General features: G+C 46.2%; 1 protein-coding gene across 3 annotated transcripts in view; it reads right to left on the bottom strand.

Moving 5' to 3' along the window:
* The window catches only part of nrp1a (neuropilin 1a), an 83709-nt gene extending 64146 nt beyond the window's left edge, over positions 1-19563 (bottom strand). For 2 of the 3 annotated variants that reach the window (XM_072679372.1, XM_072679374.1), the window contains exons 1-2: positions 17535-18268; positions 15273-15447 (exon numbers count right to left, since the gene is read on the bottom strand). In XM_072679372.1, the coding sequence (XP_072535473.1) occupies positions 15273-15447; positions 17535-17604 (245 nt within the window). In that variant the 5' untranslated portion in view covers positions 17605-18268. Of the gene's footprint in view, positions 1-15272; positions 15448-17534; positions 18269-19283 lie in introns of those variants that run through there. The other variant, XM_072679373.1, reaches the window with a different exon arrangement.
* Between the last annotated feature and the right edge of the window lie 971 nt (positions 19564-20534).

Below are 20534 nucleotides of genomic sequence, written 5' to 3'. Positions count from 1 at the left end.
ACAATGTACTTCGATATTTCTGCATACTTAAAAATCCCATTTGATTCAATATTGAGCTTCAATATATTAGCTAAAATATTGATTATCATCTGATACTAATCCAATACTGAGCTGTTTTTACAAGAAAGATATTACTTAAGGTAACATTATGTACCAATTTCACCTTCAAATAACAGCTTCGGTATCATGTTGATGCTCCACTGGCTGTAGCAGGGAGAATAGCCTCTTTCTCATGGCCACTCCAGGCCGAAACGTTGCTACTGCACTATGGAACTTCGGTGGAGCTGCACAAGACCTCTCACCAGTCATATTTGTGTAAAATCCTGCAAAATTACTCTGTGTGATTTGTATTTACTGCAATGGTGTAAAAGTGCAGTGTACTCCAGAACTGTAGGAGGAGCCAGGAGCAAAACATGCCAATTCTCACAGAATGCTGCTTCGAAGTGAGCATACAAATGTACACTAGCATGCTGCTCAAATACTCAACTACCCACCAGAAGTGAATACACAGCTAACAGTATTGTTAGTGCTGGGCAATATTCGTAATCTTCAACATCAGCTGTAACATTCAACACAGTTCACTTCACACAGTATTACCAAATATTTAAAAAAAAATCCAATGTCATTAAATCCTGAGTTTCAATACCTTAGCTAAAATCAGATTATTTGATTAGATTAGATTAGATTATTATCTGATATTAATCTGATACTGAGCTGTTTTAGGTTATTTTTACTTTATTCTTACATTTTGTATATTCTTATATTTTTATATATGTGAGCAGGCAGTTCACTGTCAAAGCATTTCACTGCTAGTTGTGTACGACTGTGTATGAGACAAATAAACTTGGATTTGATTTGATATCGGATCAGATTTTCTCCTTGTTTCAGTCTATCTACATCTAATTCAGTTTTTGCTACTGATATATCTACCACTGATATCTGAAAATCTGCACCTTTGGATGACTTCAATAATAGTACCCTGGATTACATATTGCAGTGCTCTATCCTCAGCACTTATACCATATGATGCGTCACACCAAGAAAAGGGTACCACCCAGTGGTTGAGCTGGTTTTCCAGCAATAAACTGATTAAAACAGGAACTTTCAGAAGTGGCTAGTGAGAAGAGTGTGTGTGCGTGTGCGCGTGTGCGGTTCTAAGACTAAGGAAGGGTGGAAACACCCTCGGTTGAGTGCATGTCACAGCCATATGACTGCTTAATATCAAAGCAGGCCAAAAGGCCCAGTTGCGCAGAGGCACACAGAGGCCCCACGGCTTTACCACTTTGATACGTATTTTTAGTGCAGAGTCGATTTTTTTTCTGGAGTGCAGCAGAGCAGACTGCGCCCCATGCTTTCATAAACGGCAATTATGATTAACATTGATGGATTCAGCATGCCCGCTTTCATTAGTCTACCTAATTACACTGCTCGGAGATTCCACAGATTTCACAACAATTACATTAATGAATTTAAAGTATTAGGGGTTAATTACGGCGTCTAACTAGTACACAGACACAGCGATCTATTGTTGGAAAATGTAACAGTGAGAAGCCAGAGAAGAATAGACAGGCAGAGATAGAGAGAGAGATAGAGCTAGACAGCGAGAGGGAGCGAGAAAGTTGCTGGAGGGCCTTCAATCTTTGCCTCATGTGAGAGAAAACTGAAAAAACGAGCCACAAAACTCTCTCTGTTTGCAAAGCCCCGCCTGAGCACGCTCTGTAGGACAGTGCCGCCATGGCTCCAGTCTTTTCAGCTCAGCATTGAGCTCAAATGATGATGTGCTTACGTTCTAGAGGGCCCGAGGGAGCAGTGTTGAAAAAGGACCGTGCTTTGTGCATGTCTTAATTTCACATCCAGTTGCCTTTTTTCTCCTCATACCACAGGGCATATGTTTTATTTAATGCCAGCTAATACATTTAAAGCCGCAGTATTTAATGCTGTTCTACAATGTTCATGCTCAGCATCCTCTGCCATCTACCAGCACAAAGCGCTGTGCTGCAGCGCATTCTAAGAAGCACAGATGGAATATTAGACCATTAAACGCCCTCATTTGCCATCAGACATCCTACTCTTATTCTTAAAAGAGCATAAGCGATTAATTAGAAGTGCTGTCCTGGGGCAGAATGGCTAATATGCATTCATAGTTCAAGTAAAACACTCTTCACAGTGGTATTTTGTCTCTATTAAGCACACTAAGGCTTTAATTTATGGGAGCTCGAACATGCACACGCAGCTGCCAGAGCTCAAGGAAGTCCCGTCATCTGCCTCTTTAGCCACACGGCCAGGAGAACAGGATGAAGATCAATCTTTCACATACAGGCAGGATATGATGAGACACCGGACCAAATTAACCGCAGCCTTCACCTGAAATAGCCTGCCTCAACATTTCTTGATGGTACGAGCTGATTCAAAGCTACAGCATTTTTTTTACTACAGCAAGATTGTGTGATGATTAGCAATCCAGTTTTTAAATGTATCCAAATATGGTAACAACGCAAAGCAATTATTGCACTCCGTTTAAAAATAACCTCAGTGTATTAAAACTGAGCATTCCTAGTTGTAAGAGCACTCCTTAGTGAAAGAGTGCTCTGAGAAAATCACAGAGATTTCCCCTGGGTGAGGTGTTTTGGAGCAGCAGAGGAGTCACAGATGTTTCTGAATCACGTGCTCTGAGAAATATACAGGAATTGGTCTTAAAATCATACTCACTGTGCTTATCTACAGTCTGTGTAAGATGTACAGAATTGTGCGCCATTTATTTATTTGGAAATAAACTGCATATTTGAGGATTTTACTGAGCAGATTCAATGTAGGATAATCCACTTGTCCAAAGAAGAGACTCCTAACCACCATGACAGTGAAACCTCATTACGAGAGCAAGAAACTGACCATCCTAGACCATCCCAGACCTCAGCATCATTAAATGTGTTTGGCATGAGCAGAAAATGCTCCACCTTGTAGCATTGGTTGTGTGTGGTGCAATGGATAACACCACTACCTGCCAGTGAGCTACCACACCGAGTTTGAGTTCAGTACTCCATTGAGTGGACACTAATATGAGTCCTTGGGCAAGAATCCTAACACACATACAGTGCAGTGACCCACTTCTGTAATGTGAGAGTAACCTTGTCACTCTGGATAAGAGCATTAGCTAAACACCTAATTTTCCACAGTACTATAAAACTCTACGCACTTATGATATTAAAAAAATGTGCCAAAGGAAGGTTTTTGGAGTAAGATTTCAATGGATGGTTCTTAGAATAAGATGTTTGAATGCAAATAACCTTTTCACAACAGCTGTACTCGAGTTAACACACTTTCCTAGACTTTGCCAATGATTCATGCCAACTAACAACCATTAAGAACCTCTTATTTTTTTAAAGTGCACTCTCTACCCACATTAAACCAGCACAAAGCTTTGCACTTTACTTTCATTGCTACTCTATGGCAAAGCATCAAACAAAAAGAGAAATAAAACGCACTTTAAAGTCTAACAGAAGAGAAAAAGGGGAATAAGAAGAGAAGAAAGCAGCATGTCTTCATACAGTTTTTTTTATCAGGGAGCCCATTTCTTTGGCCATTACTGAAAGAATGGTCTCCATTTGGCCCACCTTGACATCTGATAGGAGGGTATTATTACCGTCCACAGCGCTTCTTCTCGACCAGGCCAGGCCCAATGCTGTTGTTATAGCGATGAGAAGTCAAGGGTAAAACACAGTGGGGATAGGGGGTGGGGGTTACAGTGGCAGACACACACCATCTTCCATTAAACACACAATCGTGCCCTCCCAGCCCCAGCCCCGGGCTGAGCGCGATGTTTTAGGCCCCAGTGCTAATGCTGCTTGGCAGGAAGAGAAGGGAGCACACGCGAGCTTCTCCTGCGGCCTGAATGTGTGTGTGCCCTCTAATGAGAGCAGAGCCTGATTCCATGATTCCATAGCACGCCAGCAGAGAGCCTCACACACACAGGCACACAGACACACACACACAAAGGAAAAGCGAAGCATGGAGAGATTCAGGGTCAATTTAGCAAGCGTTTTCAGCCTTCAGCAGCACAGTGGGTGTTTCTTATGGCCCATATAACACGCATACACACACACACACACACACACACACACACAGAAAACAACAATATATTCAGTAAATGTCCAAAAGTTTGTGGACACACCTTCTAATGAATTAATGCATTCTCATTGTGGAGCAGATAAACATGATAAACTAATGCCATGCGTGGGCTGGAGGGGTATAAAGCCCCCCAGCACTGATGTGTGGAGCAGTGGAACTGTGGTCTCTGGAATGATGGTCCCTTATCCAATACTTTTGGGATGAGCTGGGGAGTTGGGGTTGAAGTGGGGTGGGGTGCTGATTATCCAACATCTGGACCTTCCTAATGCTCTTGTCACTGAAGGCAATCAAATTCTCACATCAATACTCCTCCCATATCTACTAGAAAGCCTTCCCTGGACAGTAGAGACAAAAGCCGGACAAAATCTTTTTTTAATAGCCTTGATTTTAGGAGAAACAATGAATGAGCAGGTGTCCCAATACTTTTCTCCATACATATGTAAATTCAGAGCAGACCAAAACACTGTTGGAGACGCTCAGCTACAGTAATGGCATTGTTACACTGACACACAAAACAGAAGCTATGCATCCAATTTAGTTGAAGAAGAGTTCAGGGAAAGCCCATGTCCCACTGAACTCAAAACAGGGTTAAATTTAGACTAAAGCTACGTAGGTCCATGTATGTGACGATGCCGCTGGCCGTGCGAGAGAGAGACGAGCAGTCAATTACAAAAGCATCAGGCCCATTTATTTACTGTAGTGCCATGCACACTCAGCTACGAGTAATGGACCGAATACATGCAGAGAGGAGGGGGGAGGTCAACCAGAGGTAAGAGCCAGGGTGGAGAGAGTCAAATGGATGGAGAGATGGAGAAAGAAAGAGAGTTCTTGGGTAATGAATGGGAGTAGGAAACCCCCTTAGACTCTGGGCACGGGGTTAAAGTGGGTTATAGTGTCCAACCCTTCTCCTCTCCTCTTGCTTTCACTCGTTCACTTCCTCCTTCCTTCCCCTCTCCCCTGTCTCTCTGTTTCTACACCCTTTGAATGGATGAGCGAGGAAGGTGGCTGGCACCGTTTACTTCCGATCTTCTAGCGTCATGGCCTCTAAACTATGGAACTCCCAAACTCTATTGTGTTAAAGCTCAGCTTAAAACCAGCCACTTTTCTCTACAAGACGTTCGGGCTGTGTCCCTCTCTCAAAGTTTGTTTACTGTGTCTTTCCATCTGCAGATTAGGACTCCACATATCTTACCGGCCGATCTCTATGGTCTCTTGCCGGCAGTTAGTTCAAGGTAAAGGTAAAGGTGCACGTATTTGTCACTGTACAGTACACACACCCAGAGCGGTGGGCAGTCAACTCCAGCGCCCGGGGAGCAGAGAGGGTAAAGGGCCTTGCTCAAGGGCCCAACAGTGGCAGCTTGCCGAGCCCGGGACTCGAACCCACAACCTTGTTATCAATATCCCGGCGCTCTAACCGCTGAGCCACCACTGCCCCACAGACAGTTGGGCCACTCTAGAACTGGGAAGCCATGCGCATTTCGCTGTCCAATAAAGAAAAAACAGGAAGGTAAATTTGCTCAGAACTGTGTTTTAATGTGGTGCAATTTCACAAATTAAGGGTGGCCCTACAGTCTAACTGCCTGCTTATCAAGTATGAGGAGATCATAAGGTCAAATCTCAGCAAGGCTCAGCATTCCACTGCCAAATGCCTCTGTCTTTGTTTCATTGCTGTTTCTGCTTCTGTCTCTAGGCTAAGAGAAGAGTAGGCGCTATATATAAACTCAACTTGTTATTATTTATTAATGTTTTTACAACCATGCCGGGGCTTTTTCAATTAACAGGCGTACTTGCATGTCTCTTCCTACGTCTCGACCCCTCCCTCGTCCCTCCATCCACACCCCTCCCTCTGGGATCGTTCATTCACCGAGGGCGGACAGGGAGGGCCACAGTCCAGGTCAGCACCATAACTCATATGCATGGGACGTGCCTGATACTGGATCTAGTAACTGGAAAACGTACACAAACACACACACTTGCCTGATACGCATGTAAACATGTGCGCACAACCTTCAGATGTTTGCTTGCTTCTGATAGAGAGAGAAAGAGGAAGACAGAACAAAGGGGAACCCTAAACATTCCCACATTTGTTTCGGTGTCCAGTAATGTGATTGATGGGCCTTTTCCTTTGTACGTCCACATCATTACCATTACTCTCTCTCTTTCTCACTCTCTCTCTCTCTCTCGCCCTCCCATTCTGGCTCTCTGTTCATCTTTTTCTGTGTGATGGGGAATGCGTCCAGCTTTCGCAATTGCAGTGAAGAGCGCCCATGCTGAGAGAACCAGGTGCCAAGCGCTGCCTCTCTTCCGCTGCAACTGGTGTAGCCGACTCAGTGTGTGTGTGTGCATTTGTGTGTGTGTGCGTGTAGAATATCGTGGTGTGCCACAGTTTGATCAAAGTGCTGGTGCCAAAGATGGTGCCAAAGTTTGGAGGGCAAACTGACCTCCCTGTTCACCAACCCACAGACACACTGCCAACTTGGAGCCTTCTTGACTGATAATGAGCCTAGTCCTCTCAGCAGGACCAGCAGACCCACTGGAGAGAAAAAGGGAAGAGAGGAAAGGAAAGGAGAGGAAAACAAAGGAAAGGAACGGAGTGGAAAATAGGAGAGGAGAGAAATGGAAAGGGAAACAGGTGAGGGGAGGAGATGTAGAAGTGAGGAAAAGAGGGGAGAAATGGAAACAGGTAAGGAGAGAAGAAGAGGGGAGGAGAGGAGAGGAAAGAAAAAGAGGAAAAGAGAAGAGAAGAGAAGAGAAGAGAAGAGAGGAGAAGAGAGGGGAAGAGAAGAGAGGAGAAGAGAAGAAAGGAGAGGAGAGGAGAAGAGATTAGAGGAATAAACAGGGAAGGAGAGAGAGGAAAGGAAAAGTGAGGAGGGGAGAAAGGAGCAGAGGGGAATAGAGGAGAAAGGAAGAGGAGAGGAGAAGAACAACAGCGAGGGCAGGAGGCCCACAGGCTTGACTTGATTCCAACAACGTGACGCTATAGGAAAATACGAGCGTTGCACTACGGGGGCTGACTTTAATGCAGCTAAATTTACAGCTTTCGTGACAGTCATTGTTAAACTGCAAAAATTATACCGTGAGAAAAAAAGCATCAGAGCCACTGCCCACACACAAACACACTTGTGCGAAAAGAAAACATGCGGTGCGCAGCTGAAAGAAAAGATCAAGAGGAGAGCAAATGAAGGGCCTGCAAAGAGCTGGAGCGGAGATCCTTGGACTCCATCAGAGAGAAAGCCCCAGGACCATCCATCACTGTCTGCCTGCAGCCGTCAGACTTAACGGCCAAATGAGGGTGGGGAAAACAAAGATTGACAACCCTGAGCAGCAAAGAGTGGGTGAAAACAAAAGGAGAAAGAAAGAAAGAGAGAGAGTGCGATTGCAAACGCGAGCGTAGGAGAGAGGTGAAAGTATTTTTCTCACTTCCAGGCCTAGACCCACCACAAACACTAATCACTACTTGGATTTCTCTCTAGAAACCCCTCTCTGTCCCAGTGTGAAGCCTAAGTAGAGTAGATCTGAGTCAAATGCCAGGTAGAGCCAGGCCTTGAGCTCCTGAGATTTAGGTCTTTACCCCGGCCCGGGCTAGGACCTCATCAATCAAAAGGCAAAGGGCCATTTGCAAACCTGACAGCAAACTAAACAAGGCCAGCACGCACTGACATGACGCATTAGAGCTGCAAAAGGGGAGCATCAATTAAAGTCTGGCCCACAGGGCCCCTCGGAGCCTGGGCAGGGTGGAGGGCATTAAGCAAGAGGGCATTCTGGGCCTTCTGAGCCAATCTAGCTGGCACCCAATGCCCCGGTGGCTCAGGAGTAATTACAGTTAATTCATTTTCTCCTTCTTTGTTGTTATTATTGCGAAGACCACAAAAAACGAGCTCCATACTTGAGTCCTTGCGTTGGAAGCTGACTGGAGAAGAAAAACCTGTTGCTAATCAGGCTTGGTTTCATATCCAGATGAGCTTTTGGGCTCCAGCTTCTGGAACAGAACGTGGAATTAAATTACAGCCTGAACGTCAGTCGCCTTCTTCATCCTCAAAGCAGGAAAAAGAAGGAGGGCCTCGAGAAGAGCTAATCCTGAACCTACAGATCCTGACTGAAGTTGAGAGATTAGCTTGTTGTTCTTTCACCATGTCGTTCGGTAAAGCTCTTTTTCGAGGCAACTGAGAGGGATTGGAAATCAAATGAGCAGCAGGAATCTCTCAGCTGAGCTGGGCTTTTAAGTCTGGGATGGGAAACGGCCACATTGAGGAGCTTGTTCTGTGCGGAAAGCTCGAAGAGTCTTGGGTGGCCTGTGCCAAAAAAACCTGCCTGGAAGCTCTGGCATTTCTTGGGTTAGCTTAGCTAGGAGTTTTCAGGAAAAGATTTGTGACTTTCTACCAAGCAGGGAGGGCGGAGCGGATCTGTATCGTATTTTTATCAGACAGTTTTTAGCCTCAAATTTATCTCCATCCTCCTGCACATTTCATTTCTTCATCCCGCTCCTTTCGTTTTAATTCCCACCTCCCTGTTTTTCTGCTTCTTTCCTAATCCCTGTTCGCTTCTCTGCCTCGGTTTAGCTTCCCTACTAATCCGCCTTCTCCATCACTCGTTCCTCCTGTAGCATTTCCCCCCTCTGAATTATTTCCCTCCGCAAATATTCCTTCCTTATCCACACGTCCCCTCCTCTTGCCTTCCTCCTCCCCAGCTTGCGGATCCGCTCATGCTGAGCAGTGAAGTGATAGAGACGGAGCGAGTGAGAGAGAGAGTGAGAAAGCGCATGAATCAAGCCAGTGACAGAGCAGCAGGGTGGACGGCAGATGTCGCAGACAGAGAGAGCTTTTCAATCAGCCTGTCCTTCCAACACACGGCCAAGGTGAAGCGCTTCACCAGTAGCTACCCCCTCACACACACACCCACCCATCCTCACAAACACACAGTGCACTTTAATCCTCTCATTAACCGCATGACTTTAGAACCTCTGACTCAGTGTCACATTTGAAGGTGAAAGAAGTGAGGAGAAAATTAGAGAGTGGGGATCGAAGACCTCTGACCTCACTACGATTCGAGTCCTGTTGACGGTTCACCGGTTGTCCTCTCTTGGACCACTTTTGGTAGGTACTCACCACTGCATATCAGGAGCACCCCACAAGACCTGCCTGATGTTTTGGAAATGTTCTAACCCTGACGTCTGGCCATCACAGTTTGGCTCTTGTCAAAATGGCTCAGATTCTTATGCTTGTCCATTTTTCCTGCTCTACAGTATCCTGCTCTATATCCCACCGCTTGACAGATGCCACTGTAGATGAAGATAATCAATGTTTTTCACTTCACCTGTCACCTGTCATGATCGGCGTATCTGCACAAGCTCCAGTGCTATTCCTGGGTCATAACACTGTGAAAAGTCATGTTAAGGCAGCTGTTTTTGAGTTAATTCAATTTGAGGACACTAGAGTTCACCCAACTCAATCCATCTTCTGCCTGAGCAGGGTCACGGCAGCCCCAGAATCATTGAGTGTAAGCCAGGAATACACCCTCGACAGGGCACCAGTCCATCACCATTCAACCACTCCTCTTCCTCGTCCTCAGAGGTTCAATTCAGCCACAAATAATTAAAAATGACAACATTTTAGTACAATAATTTCCTAAATCTTTGTTCTGGTAACAGAATAAGGCCACAAATAGAAGCTGAAGCTGTTTCTTTTTGGGCTGAGTTAGTTTTAGTCCAGTTTTGTGAGTGAAAGCATCAGGGGAGTGATTTTTTATCATGACTCAAAACAGAAGGGAAACAGGAACTCTGTCATGCTGTGTTATTTACCATTTAGGAGCTGCATGAGTAAGCCTTACTAGTAAAAGTACCCTGGTAATTCCCTGTGTCTTGATTTTTTTACAACTACGATCTAATCATACTACTGAATATAGCTGCGATTGATTATGATCAGTTTTGACAATGGATAAATTAATGCAGTTGAATCAGCACTTCAGACTGATGCACTTTAATACAAGAAAGAGACAGAGAGCAAGAGAGAGACAGAGAGAGAGAGAGGGAGAAAGAGGCTGGATTGTGCTGGCCCTTTTCACTACACAACTTCACAACAGAACACATGACTTCCCCACAAAACAACACTGTGTGCAGGTCTGGGGACTTCCCCTGCTCAGCTGTTTCTGCGTATGTGTGTGAGTGAGTTCAAGAGTGTGTGTGTGAGTGTTTGTGTGTGTGTGTGTGTGTGTGTGTGTGCATATGTGTTGCAAAACACTGTGCCCAGAATTCACAGAGACACACAGCATAAATCTGATTTGGGACCAATGGAGAGAAATAAACAGCTTCCAAACACTCCAAATTGCCCAGAGCCCTGCCAAACGTCCACCACGTAATGGGCTGCCTTCGCCCCACACAATCGAATTTAAGCCACCCAACACTTCAGCTTCACGCGGCGCGCTGCCTGCCATTGGAACAAACAACTCTTGCAGTTCTTTGGAAGGCGGCATTCAGCTCGCTGCACCTGTTTCAGACCTGTTAAGCAGGACAGAGGCCTCTCCCCTGGTCCTGCCGGCCACTCTGGAATAGGCTGACCAGTCACAGGGCTGACTTTGATCTCTCAGCCTGAAAAGGGCTTCGCTGACACCTTCGCACAAGCAGACACGGAGCTTATGTTCGTTAACGGAGGCTATAAGTATCCGGAACAATCTGTGTCAGCCCAGTCCTCCTCCTCTGCTGGCCCTGAGGTCAGAGCTTTCTCTGTTTTTAAAAAGCCCCGTCAGCACCAGATGAAAGAGGTGCACTGCATTCCTCCCTTCTTTATGTCCACCCTCCATGACAACGGCTGATGAACGAGCATTTCATCCGGCTTTCTACATACTTGGCGGGGTTGCTGAGGAGCAGGAGAGGGGGCTAAAGGTAAGAGCTGCACAGTGAGTGTATATATATATTTCACATTTTATATCATTGGAGCCACCTGGAGCCTCCTGACCAACCTTAGACATTCAACAGCGTAGAACTTAAAGGTCAAATCAATGCAGGACAGCCTCTGCAGGTGCTTCAGCATCTGTCTACTAGCTTCTATTATGGGTGTCTATTGAGTCAACGGGTTTAGTGATGTATTGTGAGCACAGGGAAGGACATTTCCAGTACTGTCTGTGGTATCTGACCACATGACGCCACATGGCACCACAAGGCTTATTGTGCTTACAATATGTAGCAATATGACTGTGATACAGTATTTCGTCCTCATCGGCCTATAGTTCAGACTGCTGGTGCTGGGTGTTCAGGAGGATCATGGAGGTTTATGGCGGTCCTCCTCCCAGCCATGTTGCCGGCAGGGGAGAGGAGACAACCAAGAGGCCCCCTGCCTTGATGTAGCTCACACAAACAGTGCATAAAGAGCCTTCATGGCCTTCAGGGCTATGGCCACTGATAGGCACCAAAGGGAATTCTTAACACTTACACATCATTCTCAATTGACACACACACACACACACACACACACACACACACACACACACAAACACACACACAGGTTCGTTTTAAACTCTGTCAGGTCATACAGATGTCTTCTAGGTATTATAAATATATAAGGGCCCATATGTAACAATAAAATGCCCCATATTATATACTATATGTCCTATATATATATATATATATATATATATATATATATATAATTGGACACCTCTAAGCTTAACTAACCATGACATGGACACACACACACATATACAAACAAAGCCCTGAAAACCTCTCTTTACAGTTGATTCTAATCCCCAGCAGAAAGACTTCACCGTATTATCCAGATCTGTGTAAATCAAAGCCAGGCTATGGTGAAAGCAGCTCCTCCGCTAACCAGCTGCACCTCCAGCCTCCACTCCACCACCACACCACACCACTCCAGCTCAGCTACAGGATGTGCATTGTGCGTTCGCTCAGAGGAGTGTGTTTGCTTTCCCAGCAGGGGTGTGTGCTGCTCTGTGTGCCGAGCCAGCGGGACAGCGAGGAGGCCGAGTCTCCGGGACAGGGGAGAGGCTGCACTCTGAGGCTTAGGGTTTCTGCTGAGCTGCGGGGGGCTTGAGCACTTCTAAAACACTGAGAGGCCTGACGGTGCTTAATGACTTCTCCCTGTCCTACAATGGGCTTTTCTTAAGCGTGCATTCCCTGAATATTACTGCCCCAAAACCACCCACAACACTCTCTCTCTCACTCATACATGGATACATGGACAATTGAAAGCTCTATTACCAGTCACTAAATCCTGATTTGAAGACGCTCTGCGGAATGAAACAATTGCCTCATTCCTCTTTTCTCCACTGTGTCTTTTCAGGTACTTAAGGAACATGTGTGACCCATGCTCTGCTGACTCAATAACTGCAAGTTCCAAACCTTCTGTTAGAGCTTCAAACAGGGGATCGGCTCCATATTAATGCCTCTGGATTTAGAATTGGCCAACTTAAAAGCTCCGGTAGGTGTAATGTGTAGGTGTCCCAATACTTTTGTCCTTTCAGTGTATCTAACAATCTGAAAAGAAGGAGTTGTTTTTTGTGTTTGGTCAGCAAATTCGACTGCATCAATGATTCATGACGCTGTCAGAGGGGATCTCCTATCTTGCAGAATGCTGCTTTTGACACAGCATACGCAAAGAAGAAGCAGCGTGCCAAGCGCCGAGCCTCAGAGAAACTCAGCCAGCTTTAAGAGACGCGCTGCGCGTGCCAAGAGGTATTTCTGAGTCCAACACTGAACGCCTCGCTCTGACAGAAGCAGCAAAGCTGTCTCCCGTATCCTCTGAACGCTCAAGCTTGCTCTGTTTTGCTGTTTGCATCCAAACTAGGCCTTTCTGGGGGGAAAACAAAGTTTCAGCACTTTTAGCAATATATAGACACAAGCACGAGCATGCGAGCGTGCGCCTTTATCTGCTAGAGGAAAAAAAGACTTGCCGAACAACTATCAGATGAGAGAGAGCGTTGAAAACAACTACAGCTCCTAGAAGCCACTCTTTCCAGAAGAAACCTGCTTACCCTGGTAGAAGAGTGGGAGGCAGTGAAAGGAGGACTCCAGTTCAAATATTTGTCTTGACAGGGTCAGCTTTCTCCTCCGACTTCATGGGCGTGCAACCTGAAAGCCCTTGCAAAAGACGAGAAATGCAAACATGGCCTAAAAGACCTGTCCTTGAGAGCCACTTAGGGCCTTATCTAGTGGTGGAGCTCATGTTCCTACTTTCTCCTTTCTCACTGTTGTCTCACGTTTCTTGCTGAACACGTTACAGTCAAAAAGCAGTAGCTGTTCCTTACCTCCACTGGCCATGGAGCACTTGTTTGCTTTGTTGATAACGGACATGTCAGGAACACGGAGAACATGTGTGTTCCATTTGCTGCTAATTAGATTGCCAGTGGCTCACTGAAGCGGTCTCTGTGGCTTCCATCTGATAAGGAGGCCATTTCGGACATCAACAGTTTCCATCATGCAAGGGCCTTTAATGTGAGTCTGGGCTGAACAACAAAAGTCAAGGAGAAAACACTCCCTAATCTGCAGACACCAGACCCGCCAAGCAGATGTCCATCTCTGCTTTAAATCAAATTAGCAGAAAGCTTATATCTCCATCTGCACCTCGCCTAAGTTTACACCAACCGCTGTGAAGGGAAATCGAGAAGAACCTTCAAAACCCATCTCCGTTCTCCACGGCTACTAAAAGATAACGGCTTAAAGAGGGCCGTGATTATCGAGAGGAACCCGAACCCAATTGAACGTTGGTCCCGCCTTGAAAACAGAACGTAAACCGCAGGTCGGATTTTGTTTGAGGTCGGCAGGGGGTGCCCTGGAAGAGCCAGGAGGTTCGAATTCTCCACTTCTTCACTGAAAACCGAGATCAGGGCGACAAAAATAGGTTCTTGGGAGCTTGTGGTGGACTGATTAGATTTCACAGACGTCTTTGCAGGTTAGCTGTTGGAATATCCCTTAATGCTGTGGTTTACAAACCGTGACCGCTCAAACGGGTAAACTGCACACTGGCCTGCCTCCAAGCATAATAAGGGCACTTGGCAACAGGGCATGGAAAGTAGTATCTACAGTATCCACTAACCAATGAAGGAACAATAAACAAATTAGCACTCAAGCAAGGATGTAGAGGAGTGTCAAATCTGGTTAAAAAAACCCAAAAAACCCTGGAAACTCATAAAATACTTGCAATGGTGCCTGACATGTCCGGAGGCATTGTGTTAAACTGCAAAGAGATGCCTTCATTTACAAACCGAGTCGGGGAATGTGCTTTTCTGCTTACTGCCCCGGGCGCTAATTCTTTTACTCAGCATATTTAAACAGAGGAAACTCATTCCTAGATAATTTCATTAGGGGCCCAAGCACTGTGTCTTCACCATGTGTCCATCCACACTCCAATCTATATGAGCAGCTCACGTTTAAAGACTGTGTGTGTATGTTTGTGTGTGAGAGTAAATGTGTGTGTGTGTGGTGAGTGTGCAGGGGGGAAGGGGGGGGGGGTAGTCTCTGGGTAGGGAAACCTGAGCCTGCAGAAGAAACGAACCCCTTTTGTGCAGACAGCACTGGGTCATCTGAAGCTGTAAATCTCTGTAGGTTTACAGGGCTGTAAAGAGGTAAAGATCCTGATAAACGGAGCCACTAATACGACTCTGTCCACGATCACAAAAGGACTCGGGGCGGAAGACTATCTGGGTGGAGAGGATAGTGTAACAGAGACAAGCGCAGGGCGACAGTCCTCCAACAACACTCTCCAGACCCTCCGGCACAAACAAAGGAAGCAGACGGGGCCGAGCAGCAAGAGAGAAAGCAAGAGAAAGGTGCACCGACTCGCATTGCAGAGAGATAGTGTTCAGAGAATCTGTCCTACACCAACTGCACAAACAGCCAGCTCTCCAATCATGGCACAGTTCAAGAAATCCACTTTCAATTAGGTGTATTTTCCTTAACAGAACACAAACACCTTCCTTCCAGCCGTATTTCCACAGGTGATCTGATGGCAGGTGATCTAGAAACCGTCTAGAAGTCATCTAGTGCACAGCACAAGCACAAAAACACCAATTCAGCACAACTACAAGGCGTCAACACCTCTCATCTGGAGCCAAGCACTGCCTGAGCCTGAGCACTGCAAAGACCTTCAGTGTCTGAACGCTAGGTGGCGCTCCTGCACGCAGGAACGGCGGCCACTCACTTGCACTCGCGGTCCTCCAGGTCGAAGTGAGGGTTGAAGTTGATGAGGATCCTCTGGTGGGCTTCTGGCGTCGTGATCACCCACACACACTTCTGCGAGGGGTAGTACGAGGCTGGGTAGCCGGGGGAGGTCAGGTAGTTGGCGCTGGAGATCCTGATGTTCTCGCCACATTTATCTGCAGCCAGCAAACACACACACACACACACACACACACACACACACACATGCATTCACACACACGCGCGCGGAGAAGGTTGGAGCTGGTGAGAGCAGGGAAATATATAAGAGCAGCTGTCTGTGAAAGAGCAGGGACGTTGGAGAGTCGGGAGTGCACAGCGCGCTGCAGGCTTTCTGCTGTGAGCTGGAGGCTGTTGTGTTTTGTTTATTATGGGAACAGTGCGCTGCTGATGCCTTATGATGAAGGCTAAACTTCTTATTCGCACGTTTCGTTCGCGATCAGGGTCACGGGGAAGTCTCAGCTGGGACACAGACAGCTTTTACTGCTGTAGCCTCTAAAAAAATCCCCCAAATCTATTAAAAAGCCTTAAAAGGCTTATTTACACAGTTTGGTTGGACTGATGGATGTAAACTCAGCATTTATATTAATAACAGCACTGAAACTCAACAACTGTACACTCACACTTTACACTATTAACCCACAGCTGCGTCAGGATTTTTCCTCTAACATACAAACAGAAAGCTATTATTATTATTATTACTATTATTATTATTATTATTATTATTACTACTACTACTATTATAATTATTACTACTACTACTATTATAATTATTATTGTCTGTTGTTTTTCATTTGTAATCAATTCTGATACATAGGTGTACTTTTTACAGTTCAGTAAAAATCATGTTATCATTTTTAACATTTTGAAGATTAAAAACTAAGTACCCGGTAAGATAAAAAAATATAAAATAAATAACACATTACGATAAAAATACTAAACAAAAGTAAAGAATGAATTACAATAAGATATCTGAAGTAATTCATCCAGGCTTTTAAGAAACATATCGCGCTTTTCTTGTATTTTATTTTTTTACGGCAAATTTTAGCGCAAAAACTTTCGAAACAACTTTAAAAACTACAGAAAACAACAGAAAAATAATAGTAAAATCTCAGATTTATAGGAAATTTTATCTTTCAATGGAAGTCAATGTTGGTAGATTTTATTTATTTATTTATTTATTTATTAGAACATTTCTATTGGTCCATTCATCTCGAGATTTGAACGTACAGGACAACTGTTGGTTTCAATGTCAAAAGGTGAAGAATGGACATGGGGACATGGGGACATGGGGACTGGACTTCTCCAGTTTTAAGCTCATAACTAGAGCAATTTTAAAAAGCTTTAAACACATACTAATGTTTTAAGTTTCCAATAAGAAGAAGGAATATCGAACCTCGCGTCTCCAGACTGACAACTTTACAGTAGAAGGAAAAACCTTCTGGATTTCCAATGGAAGTCATTGTAAAAAAGTCATCTTAGAGTATTTCTATTAGTCCAGTCATTGTAAAAATTGGACACGACGTAAAGGAGACCTACGGGATTCACATAATGTCAGAAAGTGAAAAGGTCCAGTCGTGGAAGTGGCGGAAAGGCGTTTTCAACCTTAAGTTTAAAACTAGAGCAATATTAAAAGCTTTTAAACACGGACTGGATTTCTGGATTCTGGATGTCTCGTCGTTGTCACGTTAGAAGACGCTTCTCCAAAAATCTTGTATCTCCAGATTGTTGTCAACTTTACAGGAGAAGGGAAAATGTACTTTCAGTTGACGTCAATGTAAAAAGGATGTAATTCCAGGTCATTTTGGAGCATTTCTATTGGTCCATTCAACATAAAAAAGTTGGACACCGCGTAATGAACAACTGCCAGATTGAGTGCAGAGTGGAGAAGTGATGGAAATCAGATGTAGTCATGGAAATGAGGGAAATGCGTGTCCGACCAATATTATTAGCTGTGCATCTACAGCACGTGCTGATGTACACATGGTTTAAGGTTTAATTGGTTGGATGGGGTTCAATGCTAAAGCGCCGGCTATAGGCTCCTGGTCACCTGCTCGTCCGGCCGGACAGGGGCGACTGAAATGCTACAGCGCGCGGGGATCCTGAACCCTGGCCGAGCAGGTGACCAGGGGCTAGCCTGAGCATTTCTCCCCCCCCCCCCCAAAAAAAAAATACCCCCTGTACATATGCTCTAACCCCAGTAACAATGGCATCTAACATGAACCCCAGTATAACGGAAACTTACCGTTTTTGAAAGCCCTCGCGATCTCCAAGACCCCCAGTAAGCCCACCAGCGCTAATCCACAACAACGCATCCTCGGTCCGGTCGATTCAAAACTGGGCCAAAACAAAATATGTCCCACCCCAAAAAATCAGGAAAAATCAGGAAAAATCTGGGAAAAGCTGGAAAATCCTCGGCGGTTAATATTCCTGGATTCTGGATCAGTAACAAAAATAAAAGCACCCCTTCCACAGGGGCAGAGAGAGAGTGTGTGTGGAAGAGAGGGTGGGCAGCAGCAGTAGTAGTAGCGCGCGCGCGCGAGACAGAGAGAGAGAGAGAGTGTGTGCTCGGTTCAGGTCTCTCTCATGTCCTTCTCATCCTGCCGTTCAGCTCCTCTCCCCTCGCGCTTCATCCAGCCGAGCTCCTCTCGCCAGCTTCGGGGCTGCCATGTCCCTCACGCGCTCACCACACAACCATCCACACGCTCACGCACACTCGCACGCATACAGCCTGGTGAGGGAGAACAACACACACACACACACACACACACACACACACACAAAGAGAGAGAATAAGTCTCGTGGAGAAAAAGAAAAACGGAGCTCGCGGAACTTTAATCCTTCACAGTGAACACCGAGCGAGCGCGAGCCGGAGTGAGAGAGGGTGTGTGTGTGAGAGAGAGAGAGAGAGAGAGAGAGAGAGATGGAGCTCCAACACGCTCCGGCTGGAGAATGAGTGTGTGTGTGTGTGTGAGCGCTGTTTAAGACTCCAAGTGTGACAGCAGAGGAAGGAGCTGCTGCTGCTGCTGCTGACACACACACACACACACACACACACGAGAGCGCGTGCGCACGCACACACACACACACACACCAGAAAATCCAGCACACATACTTAAACAGGGAGACATCCCCCTCAACAGAACACAACTACTGCGGAGTGTGTGTGTGTGTGTGTGTGAGAGAGAGAGAGAGAGAGAGAGAGAATCAACCCCTATGGATGTTAGCCCCTCTCTCTCTCTTCTATGCGTCTCTCTCGCTCTCTCTCCGTTTCCCCTTCTCTGTTTCTCGCTACCTCTCTCTACCACTCGTCTCTCCCCCCCCCCCCCCCCCCCAGTCCTGCGCGCGCGACAGAAATGTGGCTAAAACAGTCTGCTTATGGACAGAAGAAACTGATGGACTGTATTTATGAAATAGACAGCACACGCGCGGTGTTATGAGTGGTAACACACACCGCTGCTGTGTAGCTGCAGGACACACAGCGCGCGCACACACGCACACACACACACACACACACACTGCTTCACTGCTGTTGGAGCGGGTTGCCTGAAACTGAGGGTAAGACAGGTCGGTGACCGCGTGCGTACCGGAGTGGTACCGGACACTCAGTGTGTGTGTGTGTATGTGTGTGTATGTGTGTGTGTGTGTGTGTGTGTGTGTCATGTCCCCTGCGTTTGCGCTGAGCCGCTTGGCATGCACGCGCTTACCCAGCGGACGTTTCAGACTTAAATACAGTGCAGACTATAAGACACGCTGTCTCGTGCTGACACTACGCCGTGACAGGTGAGGACATGCACGCGCTCTCCTTGTCCTCGTTATATCTGTCCTGCACTCTCACTCTCACTCCGCGAGCCGCGGCATGTGAACGGAGAGCTGCTGGACTGGGGAAACAGCAGAATCACACACACACACACACACACACACACACACACACACACACACATTCCCACTCTCCGCTGCTCTGTCCACCCAGTGCCAGTAAATCAATCCTCACCTGCCTCTAAATCCAGTGTGTAAATCCAGTGAGGGGGGTCCTCCTGCTGCTGGTGCTGCTGCTGCTGGTGGTGGTGCTGCTGGTGGTGGTGGTGGTGCTGCTGCTGTGATGAAGGAAGGCTGTATAATCCAAACCCCTCCGTGCTGACGAGCGTTGCTCTACAACACACACGCTCACACACACACTCACACACACTTGCACTCTCTCTCAATCTCCTCCAGCATGAGAGTGAGCAGTGCCAGGTGCCTCTTCCCACGACCACTCAGTCTTTATCAACTTCGTACACATCCATCAGTGGAGGGTCGGTGGGCTCTGCCCAGCCCAGAGAGAGAGAGAGAGAGAGAGAGAGAGAGAGAGAGAGAGAGTTTAGCTTACTACTGACTGAGGATTTATGTGTGCTCATTGGATAGAAGTGGATCAATCAGCTATTACTATTAATAATAATAGTAATGATTATTATTATTAATTATTAATATTATTATTACTAGTATTATTATTATTATACCTTTCTCCTAAAACTAAGTTCACGAGATTCACATCTGTTGTCCGTAACTAGGCGCTGGGCTGTCTCGCCCCACCTGTATATCCCCAGGCCACGCCCACCCGCGCTGCGATTGGCTACTCGAAATCAATGGGATTGGTTAGTAATTTACACTCAGATTCAGCCCGCCCAACAGGCGGACCCACACCCAGCCAATCGCAGCTCAGAAAAGAAAATCAGACCAACCAATAGCAGTTTAGGGGCGTGGCCTGATGGAAACTGGGTGGGAAAAGACCACGAAGGCTCAGCTGAGTGCTCGTCTGAGGCAGGTCTGTAAGAGCTCAGTCTCCATCCAGCTGATCGTAAAGAGCACGTTAACTCTCTGCACGTGATGAACTACGTTAAAAAGAAACCATGCAGTCTGTAAATGAGCTGAGACGTCAAAAAACGCAACGTTTAGGAGACCTGGGACGGGCAGCTGCTGCTGTTCAGTAGGCAGCAGGGATACAGGAGCGGAAATGATGTGGACTGGTCAGGATTCAGACCTGCATTTGCTAGCTGTCTTCAGAGCAATGAGCTGGGACTGACAAATCAGTGTGGACAGCATCTCAGTGGAGACAGCAGAGGAGCGCGTGCATGTCTGACATTACCTGGAGTGTGCATTTATTAGCACAGCTATAGTCCAGTCCAGCTTGCAGTGTTAAAAGTGCCTCAGTGTGTGTGTGTGTGTGTGTGTGTGAGAGTGTTGTGTATACTGTCTGCATCTACAG

This window comes from Salminus brasiliensis, chromosome 5 (genome assembly GCF_030463535.1).
Source record: "Salminus brasiliensis chromosome 5, fSalBra1.hap2, whole genome shotgun sequence".
NCBI lineage: Eukaryota > Metazoa > Chordata > Actinopteri > Characiformes > Bryconidae > Salminus > Salminus brasiliensis.
The sequence above is the reverse complement of the archived record's forward strand: the minus strand, read 5'-3'. Positions and strand labels throughout refer to the sequence as shown.